This window comes from Halichoerus grypus, chromosome X (genome assembly GCF_964656455.1).
Source record: "Halichoerus grypus chromosome X, mHalGry1.hap1.1, whole genome shotgun sequence".
In the NCBI taxonomy this organism is placed as follows: domain Eukaryota; kingdom Metazoa; phylum Chordata; class Mammalia; order Carnivora; family Phocidae; genus Halichoerus; species Halichoerus grypus.
The window spans coordinates 120065552-120079046 of NC_135727.1; the positions used below are offsets into that span (position 1 = coordinate 120065552).

Consider the following 13495-nt stretch of genomic DNA (forward strand, 5'->3'; position numbering starts at 1 on the left):
GGATCCTCAGAAGAAAAGAAAGAAGGTTGCCAGGGCCCTACACAGGACTGAGATTTGAGAGAATCGCCACGCATCCTGAGTGCATGCAAGAGAGTTGGGTGTTTACAGACTGGGTCTGCCCACTAGTCTAGTTGGCAGGAGTAACGGTAGAATTCGACAGAGACAAAGTAAAGCTCATCATCATGCAAGGTGGTCATCTAGGACATAAGAATGCAGGTTGCTATTTTGAAGATTTCTGGAATCGTTATATACAATGTAATATTATAGGCTTCCAGTTGAGATGGGGGCACACTATGGGGTTTTGGAAAAAACTAGGAAGGATACTAATGAATTTGGGAGGAAAAGGAGTAATTACTTTCTTCTTAGTTTGAGAAATATATGTAAGATGGTCAAGGTTGGGGGGCCAGGTCATACCCTGGGGGAGAAAGAAGAAAATGGGGAACACAGGGACACCTAAACTCTTAAGGAGAGACTTGAGCACTTCCTGGATCACAGCAGAGAAGCAGGTCAAAGGGAAGAGAGCCGGAGATAATTCCCAATGGAGAAGCAGTCAGTTTGTGGCTGGGGCCAGAGGGCTGGGTCTGTTTCAGAGCATCACTAGGAAAATGCAGAGAGAACCAAGATACAGGTGAGAATCCTAGAGCCAGAACCAGGATAGATACAGGAGGGAACACTTCTGTTTATGCTTTAGGTTACATTTTTTACTTCATTCATTCACACTTTCATGGGCTCATCTCCTCATATTCATGAGAGAAAACTAATTTCCGAAAGGATTTCTCAATCTTGGAGGCTCTATTGATTTTTGAGGCTGGATAAGTCTTTGTGAGTGCTGCCCCGTGTACTGTAGTTTTTCTTCAGCAGTTTTTCTGGCCTTGACCCACAAGATGTCAGTCGCACCCCCCTCCCCCCCAATCTGCAAGGGTGACAACTGAAAATGCCTACACATGTTGCCAAGTCCCCTAGCCCCTGGGGAGGGAGATAGGGCAAAACTGCCACTGGTTGAGAGCCACTCTTTAAAGATACACTATTTCAACTAAAAATGATTTCAGACTAAGATTACTTGATACCATCAAATTTGGTTGGGAAAAAAAAAAGGAGAAAAAGAGAAAAGAAATCTACAGAGAATTAATCACATTCTGTGTTCAGGAGACACTAAAAGTTTCAGGTAAACTTTGAAATCATTCAGATGAGTCTATATCTGGTAGGTTGAAACCAGAAGATTCAAAAGCAATACAACATTTGGATTTGAAAATCTCTTTTAAATTGTGTTTCTATTAAACCAGGTAATATTGTTTAATCAATAAAATTAACAGAATGTGAGTTTTCATTTTTCTATGTAGAACTGGTTGTTAAGACAATAACGTCATGTACACATGAATATTCTTTTTGCCCCATTTCAAAGGTATTGCAATCTGCTCAGTTAAATCTAAATAGTAATACTATTTAATGTAAAAGTGTCTTGTAAAGTCAGCAAGCAGAGAAAATGAGTACATATTCAATACACACAAAATAAACTTCAGGCAAAGCTTTAATTTCAAATCCTATCTCTTATCTATATATAGAGATATACATACTTATTAATAAGTACTACCTATACTAGTAGAAGAAAATGTTCATAAAAACTAGACGGTATCTTTTTCATATGTTGAAAAAGCTCAGTGCAGTGAGTCCCATGCCACTGCCCAAGGCGGTCTGCGTGCCCATGGATGCGGTGTGGTGTGGCCTGGGCTGACACGAAGCTGTCCCTTAACTCCAGACAAGACCACCAGTCGGGCTCTCACCTGATTTATCTGTAGAATCTTCAAATTCCACGAGGAAAGAGTACCCGTTATTCCAGACATGGAGGCAGGTGGTGGGGTCGTAAGAGATGGTGAGCGGTTTTAAGCCAGGATCATAGACGCTGTCCCTCCACCGGATGTTGATGGGCGACTGGCGCTCGCCCCCCGGGACCAGGTCCACGGTCTCCCAGAGCGGGTGCACTAGGAGAAAGCACAGCGGGGCCATCGTCAAGACGCCGCCATCCGGGATCCCAGAGCAGGCAACTCCGTGCTGGGGTGTGTCGAGGTGACGCAATCTAAGTCTCAGGAGTTAGCCACCCGGAGGCGCACGGGCCCGACGGAAGCAGGGGGCAGAGGCGGCTCAGAGAGCGCCTGGCGCAGGAGCAGCCCGCTGCTCTGTCCGCCACGAGCCGCTCGGTCTACCCGCTCCTACCCTGGCCTCTCACCTAAACCAGGCGCCGCCCGGTCTCCTGAGGACAGGAAGACGCGGGCAGGCTAGCACCACGTGGAAGGAGGGTATTCTCAAATGGGTTTCCTTTCTTTACCGATCATCTTCTGAGCCCCACCCACCAACCAGGTTCACATACAAGTACAAAGTAATGAAACTTTCCATCGTGGACTTCTCTTCAACAAAGGTCACGGGGGAAGAGGAGGGACACTTTTTGGAACGCAGATGTTCACTAAAGCACTGTAAATTTTTTAAATTGCCGGGCTAGTAGAAATAAAGGCTTGCGTGGCATGCGTCTGTAACTTAGCTTGCAATGTGGAAGATTTCTGGATTATTTATACAATGCGATATTACAGTCTTCCAACTGAGATGAGGGCAACACTCCAGGGTTTTGGAAAAATGAAGGAAGGTACCGATGAATCTGGTGAGGAAAAGGAGTCTTTTTTTTTTTTATTTGACAGAGAGAGAGAGCGAGAGCAGGAACACAAGCAGGGGGAGTGGGAGAGGGAGAAGCAGGCTTCCCACGAAGCAGGGAGCCGATGCGGGGCTCGATCCCAGGACCCTGGGATCATGACCTGAGCCGGAGGCAGACGCTTAACGACTGAGCCACCCAGGCGCCCCCAAAGGAGTTATTTCTTCTTAGTTTGAGCTATGCTAACCTTAAGAATAACACTGCCAGTCATTTCACCAGCAAAAAAAAAATGGGGTTTTGGGGGGGAGGGGAATAGCAGAGAATTACAATCTGGGACAAGCAAGCTATAGCAAAACCATACACAAGTCCAGAGAACAAAGAGGAATGCTCTTTTACAGAGGAAAGGAGGAAGCTGGGAAGGCTTTTAGAAACAAAAAGTCCACTGGAGCAACCTGGGAGCTGGAACTGCAGTGGCTTCTCGTTGCCTGAGTTGTAACTGTTTCACTGGCTGGGCTCTTGCTGGGGGAGAGGGGAAATCTTCCTTCCTCCTGCTGCCACAGTAAAGGAGTAGCTAAAGGAGTATCCACGTGCAACGTTTATTTCTTACTGTTGGGTCTGCAACTGACAAGGAGCACTCCGACTCCACTCTAGATCCAGGTGTTCAGGTGTACTGTACCAATCGTCCCACACAGACGCCACACATCACTGATAATGATTTTTCTACAAAGAATCAAGCACCAGGTGTTGTTCGTGGGAAGTCTCTGATAAATCACAGTGGACTTCCTGTAACACAGAGAGCTGCTGAGACATCCATGCATGATGGATAGGACGTCATGCATAATCGGGGGTGCTCCAGTTCTCTGCCCCTTAGAAACGCCCCAGATGGGTAGAACCAAGAGCAATAGGGAAAGTAGAAGAAACATGAATTGAGATAAATCATTACCAATGACCCTCTGAGCCTCACCCCACTACGAAGAATGAGAGTAAGGATCTGAGAAAGTGATAAGGTAGCTGCTATTCAGTCAACCCACTCTGTATGGCAGGTTCACAGAGACACCTTTTTTCATTTAAAAAAAGGCCCAGAAACTTGCCTCCGGTTGACCTTTACAAAGGAGACATTTGTTTTGCTTGGGTAGCTGGTAAAATGTATAAAATTGAAATCCTAGCCGTATGGGTTTTTTTGGGGGGGGGGGTAAAAATGAGACAGAGGGCTCTCCTGAGAGTAGACCAGTTGTTCTCAACAGAAGGAGGGATGCTGCCCCTAGAAGACACTTGGCAATGTCTAGAGACATTTTTGGTTGTCACAACTGGAAGAGAGTGCTACTGACATCTAGTGCATAGAGGCCAGACATGCAGCTAAACATCTTACAATGCACAGAATTGTATGACCCTAAATGTCAGTAAGTTGAGAAACCATGGTCTCTGCAAACTCAGGGTATTTTTTTTTTTTAACTATTTCTTTCTATAAAACAGTACCATCTTATCTCTGGAGAGATCCAAACCCAATGTTTTTATTGATTTTCTTAGTATAAAAGAACTTGCTCGTTTGAGAACAAGAATTTTGTTTCAGAAACCTCAAACAGAAAATGCATTTGCCTGGTACAATATTTTAATATAATAATCTAATTAGAATGCAAATTAGAAAGCAACTTGTAGGAGTGCTGACAATACTGACTCCATCTTTGGCCCACCATCTCGTTCGCTGACCTGTCTTAGGGCTATGTGTTATGGGCCCCTTAGAGATTAATATTCGTACCTTAGAAATGCCAGCCAAGGCCAGAACGTGGAGATGTTCGCTTTGGCCTCCCATGAATCTATTAGAGATAACACAGTCTCTCTCCCCTTCCTGACGCACAGATGGTCCCATAAGGACTGTTAAATGTTGGCTGTCAATTAGGTGCATGCAAACCCTGTGAAATGCATGTGAACCCTCTGACCTCACTACAGTGCCCCCTGAGAGTCCCCTCACTCTATAAAATCTGTGGACCAAGGTCCAGACTTTGCAAAGAATAGCTGTGTCTCGTCTGGATCGTCCGTCACCTGCCTGATACCCCGCAGTAAGTTACCCTGAATACAATTTGGTGTAAACTGTACAGAGTGGCCTGCTCTGTTTTCTGGTCTCAAAGTGCCTACTCAGTTTGGGGGAAACTTTACTATCCTTCTCCCACCTTCTAACACAGGCAAACAGCCCTGATTCGGTTGTAAGGATGCCTGGCACAAAGAGACCTTGCAACTCCTTCCCCTCTAAGATACTCAGACTATGGCTGAAGGTTTGAGAATTCACTCTTCAAAACCAATTCATGAGGGTCTCCTGTAAGGACTAGGCAAGAAGGAAACTAACAAGCAGATCCCCAAGACGATCCCTCCTTTCACCTTGACTCGTCCCCCACACTCCATTCAGGAAATGCCCAGAATCTACTCTCACCCATGCAAACACTAGCCCAAGAAAAGCAGGCCTATTCCTTCACTGCTCTTTTATGACCTTAACGCTCCTATCAATTTATGCCTTTTGATTCACAAGTTCAGCTTCTAGAAGGTTTCCTTTCCCCCACCACTTCCTCCTTTAGCCCAAACCATCCCCCCAACCAGGGGCCCGTGGTGACTGTGCCTTAGTGAAGACAACTTTTGCCAAGGGTTTGTTCTGATAAGGATAATTCACATTTTTGTTCTGTCCTCCCATCCTCTTCCTCCATGTTAACAAAATACAGATTGAAATGATATCTTGGTAGTTGCTCATACTTTCCCTCAAAATAGGAAGAGGATTAAGTGTTCTGACTAACAGTGCTTTCATTTTCAGGGGAAAATGAAATAAACAGAAACAGTGATTTTATCAACCATGGTTTCAGTGAGCAGAGGTACACTGTCATTATGAAGGAGTCACTACTATATTGCTGACAAGCACCAAAATCTCTTTAGATACCATAATGATAATGTGCTTGGTTTTAGTTCTTATTTATACGACTAGTCCTGGCTTTGATTTATTTTGTGTTTGTACCACCCTATGTCTCCAGCCTCAGGGGTGTCCCTCTTTCAACTCCTGAAACACAGAAAGCACGTTCCTGTCTTAGCCCCTCAAGTTCCTGCTCCTCCTCGTCAGAAATCAATTTCCCCTCATTCAACTTCCCCCTTATCTATAAGTCTTGGGCTTAATTGCCACCTTCTCAGTAAAATGTTCTCTGGCTACTCTCTTATAATATGATCCCCTCTTCTTATTATTTTTTAATCATAACACTCTGATCTTTTTCTTTTGAAAGATTTATTACACTGGTATGGCTATTATTATATTCATATGAAGGGTAGCAGAATATGCCACTGTAGGGAAGGACAAATAATTTTTCCCTCTACACTTCTGGGTCCTTAGGTGAGACCCCCCCTGCCACTGTAACAAAAAGACAGATTAATAGAAGAAAAAAATTTTTTTAATTACCTACTTCCTGACCAGAGACCCACAAAGATATGAGACTCAAAAGGTAGCCAGGTGATTGAGGCTTAAATACAACTGGAGCTAAGGAATGGGACAGGGCTCTGAGGCTTCAAAGTGGAGGAAGGCAATTCACGGGAAGGTGAGAAGAGGAAATATATGGAGAGCCAAGTTTGCCTTCCCAAGCAGGTAAGTCTAATGAAAAATCTGTCTGTGGTAATAGCTCTCTTCCTGGTACAGCCCCCCTTCTTAATGTAAATTTCCCTGACAAAAGGATAACATCTACTCTGCTTTCAGAGCTTCTCCTGTGTCTGCAGTTTCTCAAAATAATCGGCTCAAAATAATCCTTATGCCAAAGAGGCATATTTTGGGGTGGTGATGGGTAGCATAATATACCATCCCATATGTCTCTTTGGCATAAGGATTATTTTGAGCCAATTATTTTGGAAACAGCAGACATGGGAGAAGCTCTGAAAACTGAGAAGTTACCCTTTTTGTCAAGGAAATTTACATTTATAAGGGAAATCTCCATGTGTACGGGTGTCTCCCTCTCTGTACTAGGAAGAGGATGACTCTAAGTCACCAGGAGCTCTCGTAGGAGAAGGCTGGACTTAAATCTACATTACAACCATGCCCTTGTTTACTGTGCTTTGCTTGGTAACCTCCCATAACTGCCCCCCCTCAACATCTCTTGTCTTTAGCTGAAGATGGTATTTAAGGTGATGGCTTGGGCCATCTTGGGGAGTTTCTCAGCTTTCCTAGGTCTCTCCCATGTATACAGGAGGTGTACATGTTACTAAACTTGTATTTGTTTTTCTCTTGTTAATCTGTCCTTTATTATGGGTGGTCTCAGCCAAGAACTCAGAAGGGTAGAGGGAAAATTATGTGTTCTCCCCTACACATATACACATAATTATCTGCCTCCCCCACTGCTCTGCAATCTACAAGTGAGCTGGCTTTCAATCACTGCTTGTGCACTGAATGTATAAGATAAAGAGCATCCCTGGGAAGGTTCCAGTCCCGTTTTATCTTTATTCCTCTTATCCTACTGACCACCGCATTACTTTTTCTTTAAGGATCTTTCAGGTTTATCTCTTCCTTGACTTGCCCATGACCAGCAGCCCAGTTCAGGCCCCTACACCCTGGACTTCCTACCATACTCCTTGGTTTCTTTTCCTGTTCTCTCATTCCCCTCTACTCCATCTTCCCAAACTTTGGTTTTGACATTTTCTCCCACTGCTCTGACCTCTCTTTCTTTTGAACTCACATCATGTTCACTCTTGCCCTTTTCACACCCAACCATTGCTCCTTCAGTGTGCATTTGCTTTATCTGCTCACGGGGCCTGTGTCAAGGCCTCAGTCTTAGGGCCGGTGTCCTAAACTTCTTCTACAACCTCTAGGCTGAACCTGGTGCCAGGCAAAAAGAAGGCACTCAATGCTTATTCTACTGACAGAGAAAACCAAACAAGTTGATACCAAGGCTCTCTACCCTTACCTCACACCCACAGTCACTTCAACCAGGCAAGCAGGTTTAGGTCAGAAAACTTCCTTTGTTCCGTAGGAGCCAAGGGCAGGCCACCCCAAGATGGCCTACTTTGGCATGAACATTATTTTGAGTTAAAAGCAATCCAAACCCAGGAGATTCAGGAAAAGTTCTTTACCTCCCCTTCAACAGCCTGCTTTACCAGGAAGGGAGCTATTAACAGAGATTCCTCTTTACCTAGGGAACTCATCTGCATAAAAAGACAACCTCTGTTTTCCAAACACTTCCTTTCACCTTCTTGCTAATGGTCTTTCTCCCCTTTGTGTCCTCAGGCCTCTACCCTTCTCTTTAGTTCAAATAAGCCTCAGGTTGCCTCCTTGTCTTTGGAATTTCCATGTCTGTGTGGATTCCCCTTACATATGCTATTAAATTTGATGTTCTCTTGTTAATCTGTCTCATGTCAATTTGATTCTTAGTCTGGCTAGAAGGACCCTGAAGGGTAGAAGAACTTCTTCCTCCCCAACAGTTGGCGTAGTCCGCAGGATACTTTAACTCACTGGACATCACGTGCCCCAACGCTGCCACAGCTGAGAGCTTGGGACATCTGACATTCAGCTGGCAGAAGGTGAGATTTCTTACCATGTCAGCCTCCCAGAATCTCTATCTGCAGAGTCCGATGGAGTGAGAATGGTGACAGTCCTTTTTCTCTCTAAATTTAGATTAGCAGGAGAAAATATTTGTGGAAAATATTTGTCTTTCGGCCTAGTGACTCTGGTTAAATTTGATAGAATACTCTGGTTACCGATCCATTTCCTCCCAGAGATGGTCTTTGTTTTCTTTTGTCTGTATCATTTGAGGCACACTTGAGGTAAAGGCTGTTGCTAAGGGACATTTTGGAAGCCAAAGCCACAAAACTGGTGGGCACAGGCTGAGCACTTAAAAGCTATTAAAGCATTTACCACCTCCTATCCATGACAGGATAAGTTGGTCACAGAATGGGTTAGATTGACACTAGGTCACCTGCCAACCTCAAGAAAACCGTGTAACAAAGTATACTGTAAAACAACCCAGTCCCCAACCCTGTGGCACATCCTTCTTAGGTATTAGTGTGTCTCTTAAGAGACCCAAGGCTTAGCCAAGACCGTTAGCATGAGAATATTTTTCCTTTCTTTTGTTCTATGTCCTAAGAGCTTGGCTTTGTGACCAATGAGAACATTCTCTTTGGTCTCCACCATCCAGAGGGTGCACTTGCCAGGGTGCACCTTGGCAGCCAGTTAAACAGACTGGGGATCGAACTCAGACACTCTCTCTCTCTGTCCAGCTGTGTCAGCTCTCCAGGGTGTTGGACATGAGAGGTTCCAGCCCATAGGAACCTCTGTCATCCCAATCCTTGTTGCCTGTTAGTGCTGGAAAGTCCCATTCCAGTACCATCTATCCAGTGTCATAGATTAGTGGGTATGTGACTGAAGACATCTTACAATTTTGTGGGAGACTGGAGACCCCGTTCTCACCACACCATTTTTTCTGCCTGTGCAACAAAGGTCTTTGCTTTCCTTCTTTTTTTAAGACTTTATTTATTTTAGAGAGAGAGTGAGGGAAGGAGCAGAGGGAGAGGGACAAGCAGATTCTATACTGAGTGCAGAGCCCCACGCGGGGCTCGATCCCATGACCCTGAGATCATGACCTGAGCCAAAATCAGGAGTCAGACACCTAACCAACTGAGCCACTCAGGCGCCCCAGGTCTTTGCTTTCTTAGACTAATTTTGGGAGTAAACTTCTGGATCACAGGGACAGGTCACCTATGCCCTCCTTGGATGCATCTTGCATACATCTTCGGTTACGCCATTAAGGCTTATCGGTTTGAGTTGCTATTAATAGATCCTACTCATCAATGGCCAGACAATGGAACCTCTAAATTGGCTATATTTAAAAGAAAAATTTTCTTTATACAGAGCTCTCACTTGTCTTATTAGTATAACAGCTAGTCTTAGGGACTCCCTTGACAAGATAAAATCACAGAAATTAGATTTAAGAATTTCCTTTCCATGTTAAGATTTATAGGTAGCACTCAGGCCTAATCTCTAGGTTCAAAGTATACAGGTCTTCGGGTAAATGCTGAAAGCCAGGAAATGAATTTAACAAAAGCACTTGAGACTGGCAATAAGGCTTGCAGTGCTCCTACCTTCCAAGGATTGATAACCAGGCCTGCCAGCTTCAGGCATTCCAATGCAACCTCCTTTGCAGGTGTATCCTAGACCCCCTACTATAAAAGAATTCATGTCTCCTAGATGGCAGCAAGATATTTTAAATTATAAAGCCCTTTTACCTCCACTTTGAAAAGGTCCTACTAAATTTAGAAATTAAAAAGAATGACTATTCACAAACCCTCTTCAGGGGAAACAGGACTAAAAATTTCTCTTAGGCCCTCTTACAAATGATCTGCAAAAGGCCATTATTCAGGGATTAATAGAAGCCCACGCTGAATTATGAACCCAGAAAGAAGGGTTAAAATGCTTTGTTAAAGGCTATAATGTTAAAATGTTTTATACAGACTTTACAAAGATAAAAATCTTTTGATTCCCATTTTAGTTAAAAACCTCCCTAATATAAAGAAGCAAATTTAGTTAAAAAGACAGGTCAGTCCTTTGATATTCAGACTATAATCTAGTTCTTTGAGGAATTAAAAACAATTCTTTGTCGTCGGGCGCCTGGGTGGCTCAGTTGGTTAAGCGACTGCCTTCGGCTCAGGTCATGATCCTGGAGTCCCAGGATCGAGTCCCACGTCGGGCTCCCTGCTCAGCGGGGAGTCTGCTTCTCCCTCTGACCCTCCTCCCTCTCATGCTCTCTGTCTCTCATTCTCTCTCTCGCAAATAAATAAAATCTTTAAAAAAAAAACAACAAAAAAACCCACAATTCTTTGTCTTACAAATCTCTACAAACCCAGAAATGCAACTCCAGAAACCAGTCAAAGCCCACCCATCTTTACCAATTCTCAAACCTCACCTATTCCTCTCAAAATGTTTGTGGATATTATGAAAGATCACAATATTAAAACAACTGTCCTGTACTTTAAAAGAAAAGTAAATTCTTTTTTAAAGATTTTATTTATTTGTTTAACAGAGATAGAGAGAGAGCACAAGCAGGGGGAGCGGCAGTCAGAGGGAGAGGGAGAAGCAGACTCCCCACTGAGCAGGGAGCCTGACACGGGGTTTGATCCCAGGACCCTGGGATCATGACCTGAGCCGAAGGCAGATGCTTAACTGACTGAGCCACCCAGGTGCCCCAGAAAGGTAAATTTTAAATCACAATTGCCCTGAAACTCTGGGAAAAAAAATAAATTTTTTTTGCATCCCTTCTGTCCCCTGAAATTATAAATCTTATGTCTTTAAAATGTAAATACAGCCCATAATTGCCTTAGACTGAAGAAACAAAAGGGAAAAAGGTTTTTAAAAATACAAATTTCTAGAATGGCTTTTGTGCCCCAACTCCAACACCTCTCATAATAGACAGATATGCACCAAATCTCCATTTTGAAGAAAATGTGGATACTTTCTCTTCCTTTGTGATGTAAATTTCCTACTCCCATCTTCTTTAGGACCTAAAAGCCATTCTTTGAAATAAAAACAATTAGGGGGAACGTTAGAGAAAAGTTTTTCCCCAAAACAAAAAAGGTGGGGAAAGGTATTTGGAAATTGGGCCTTTAATGTCCTTTCCACAGATCTTAGTAAGACAAAAGCTAGAAGACTGTTTGCATCTTTTTTTATTTTTATTTTTTTTTAAGATTTTATTTATTTTCTTGACAGAGAGAGACATAGCGAGAGAGGGAAAACAAGCAGGGGGAGTGGGAGAGGGAGAAGCAGGCCTCCCACTGAGCAGGGAGCCCGATGCGGGGCTCGACCCCAGGACCCTGGGATCAGACCTGAGCCGAAGGCAGACGCTTAACGACTGAGCCAACCAGGCACCCCGACTGTTTGCATCTTGTCTGTGTATGAGTGTCTATATATGTTATAAATTTTGGATATTTTCTCTACCTCTGGATGGTATTGCTAAAATTAACTTGTAAAAGAGCTCTATTTAGTTGGTTTGAAGGCAAGTGCCTGTAAGAATTGAGTATTCCAAAACTCTGAAAGATAGAAACCCAAATCTTTTTTCAAGTTTATGTGATCTGGAAAAATATTCAGTACTAAAGCTAACTTAAGGTTGTTGGTTTACTTGAAATAAAATTGTCTTTGAGTTATGCATTAGATGTCAAACTTTGATCTGTGTTTAATGAAGGTCAAATGGATTCTTGTTGTCTCTGTTGCAAATGTGTCAAAAATATTAGAATAATGGTTAACTTTGTCTAATGCCTCATGAAGTTTTGTAGGTATCTGAACATAATTGTCAAGAACAAGTAGATTAAATAGATGTAAGTAAGACTAAAAGGTTTATAGGTGAACTTTTAGGTGGCTTCCAAAATGTTTGGCAACCTGCAATTTTGGAATTTTCCTGAGTCAGATGATGAGTTGAATTTGTTGAGTATCTGCATAATTTCCAAATAAGATAAAATAATAAAGTAATAAACATAGGTCTACTTTTGTCTTATTGCAAAGAAACTAAAAATAATATGGTTCTATTAGTAAATTTGCCATGTGATTTCTTTAAGAAATTGTACTATGAAAAAATGCATGTCCCTAGAAATTATGAAATGTATTCATAAATTTACTAATCTAAAGAATACTGTATAACAAAAACTTATAGTTGCTTAATACTTAGTTTTCACCAAAAGCTAAGGCTCCTAAGAGTTAAGAATTCTAATAAATGCAGTTAAGGCTACTAGAAATAATAAGAAAAACAACTCTGTATGCAAGAAAAGTAAGATCTGTGTTTTGGGGAAAAAATACGAGGAATGAGAATACATTTCTGTTGAGGGAAAAGAAAGTAATTTTTTCCTAAAGTGAGACTGATTATTTAAAGAAGGGAAACTTAGGGCAAACTCTGAATGCAAACAAGAAAGTTGCAGGTTTATGAAAAGGGAATCTTCAGAAGGGAATTTTGTGTGTGGTCAGTACTAGCTAAGATTAGAATAAATTTAAGTAAGTAAATGGGTTTTAATGTCAAAAATACACTAATGCCAAGTTAAAATTGTTTTCCCTTTGTTAAAAAACCCAAAGTTTCCTTAAACTATTGATCTGCTCTTAATAAGACATTGTAAATGTTTTTATCTTTAAAGTTAACTGCCTAGGGACACCTGGGTGGCTCAGTCGTTACGCATCTGCCTTCGGCTCAGGTCATGATCCCAGGGTCCTGGGATCGAGCCCCGCATCGGGCTCTCTGCTCAGCAGGAAGCCTGCTTCTCCCTCTCCCACTCCCCCTGCTTGTGTTCCCTCTCTCGATGTGTCTCTCTCTGTCAAATAAATAAAATCTTAAAAAAAAAAGTTAGTGCCTAGAAAACAAGGATTCTGTGGTTTGCCAAAATAATTTCCTATGTTTATCAGGTCTTTGATTTACTTTAAAAAAAACACCTCTGAATCTTAATATTTTTAAAAAGCTAAATTTGATTACAGGTATGGAACCTTCTGTATTTGCCTTTGATATCTTATTGCTGAGTTGATTACATGGATAATTAAATACTATTTCTTAATGATCAGAGATCCTATTTAATAAAATGTTCAAACCTTTTGATAGTTTTTGACATTCTTCCCAAAATCAAATTCTAAAATGAAATCTTTTGACTACAATCTAACTGAGATGTTCCAGAGAGCTCCTGGAACACTTCAAAGATTTTGTGAGAAATTAAACCTATTAGACTTATTTGGTATATTAAATTAAATGAGAAGCCTTGTCAAATAAGTGATATTACACCCTATTAGATTATATTTGTGTAGATGTGTAATTAAAATAAGTGTTCTAAAAACTGCATACAACCCCTAGAAATCTGATGTTCTGGTATGTTATTATCTTGAAGTGTTGT

At 42.1% G+C, this 13495-nt stretch overlaps 1 protein-coding gene across 2 annotated transcripts in view; it reads right to left on the minus strand.

Moving 5' to 3' along the window:
• Positions 1–13495, minus strand: part of CA5B (carbonic anhydrase 5B) — a 50130-nt gene that overhangs the window by 18175 nt on the left and 18460 nt on the right. For both annotated transcript variants that reach the window (XM_078064773.1, XM_078064774.1), the window contains one exon: positions 1782–1979. In XM_078064773.1, coding sequence (XP_077920899.1) covers positions 1782–1979 — 198 coding nt within the window. The remainder of the gene's footprint in view (positions 1–1781; positions 1980–13495) is intronic.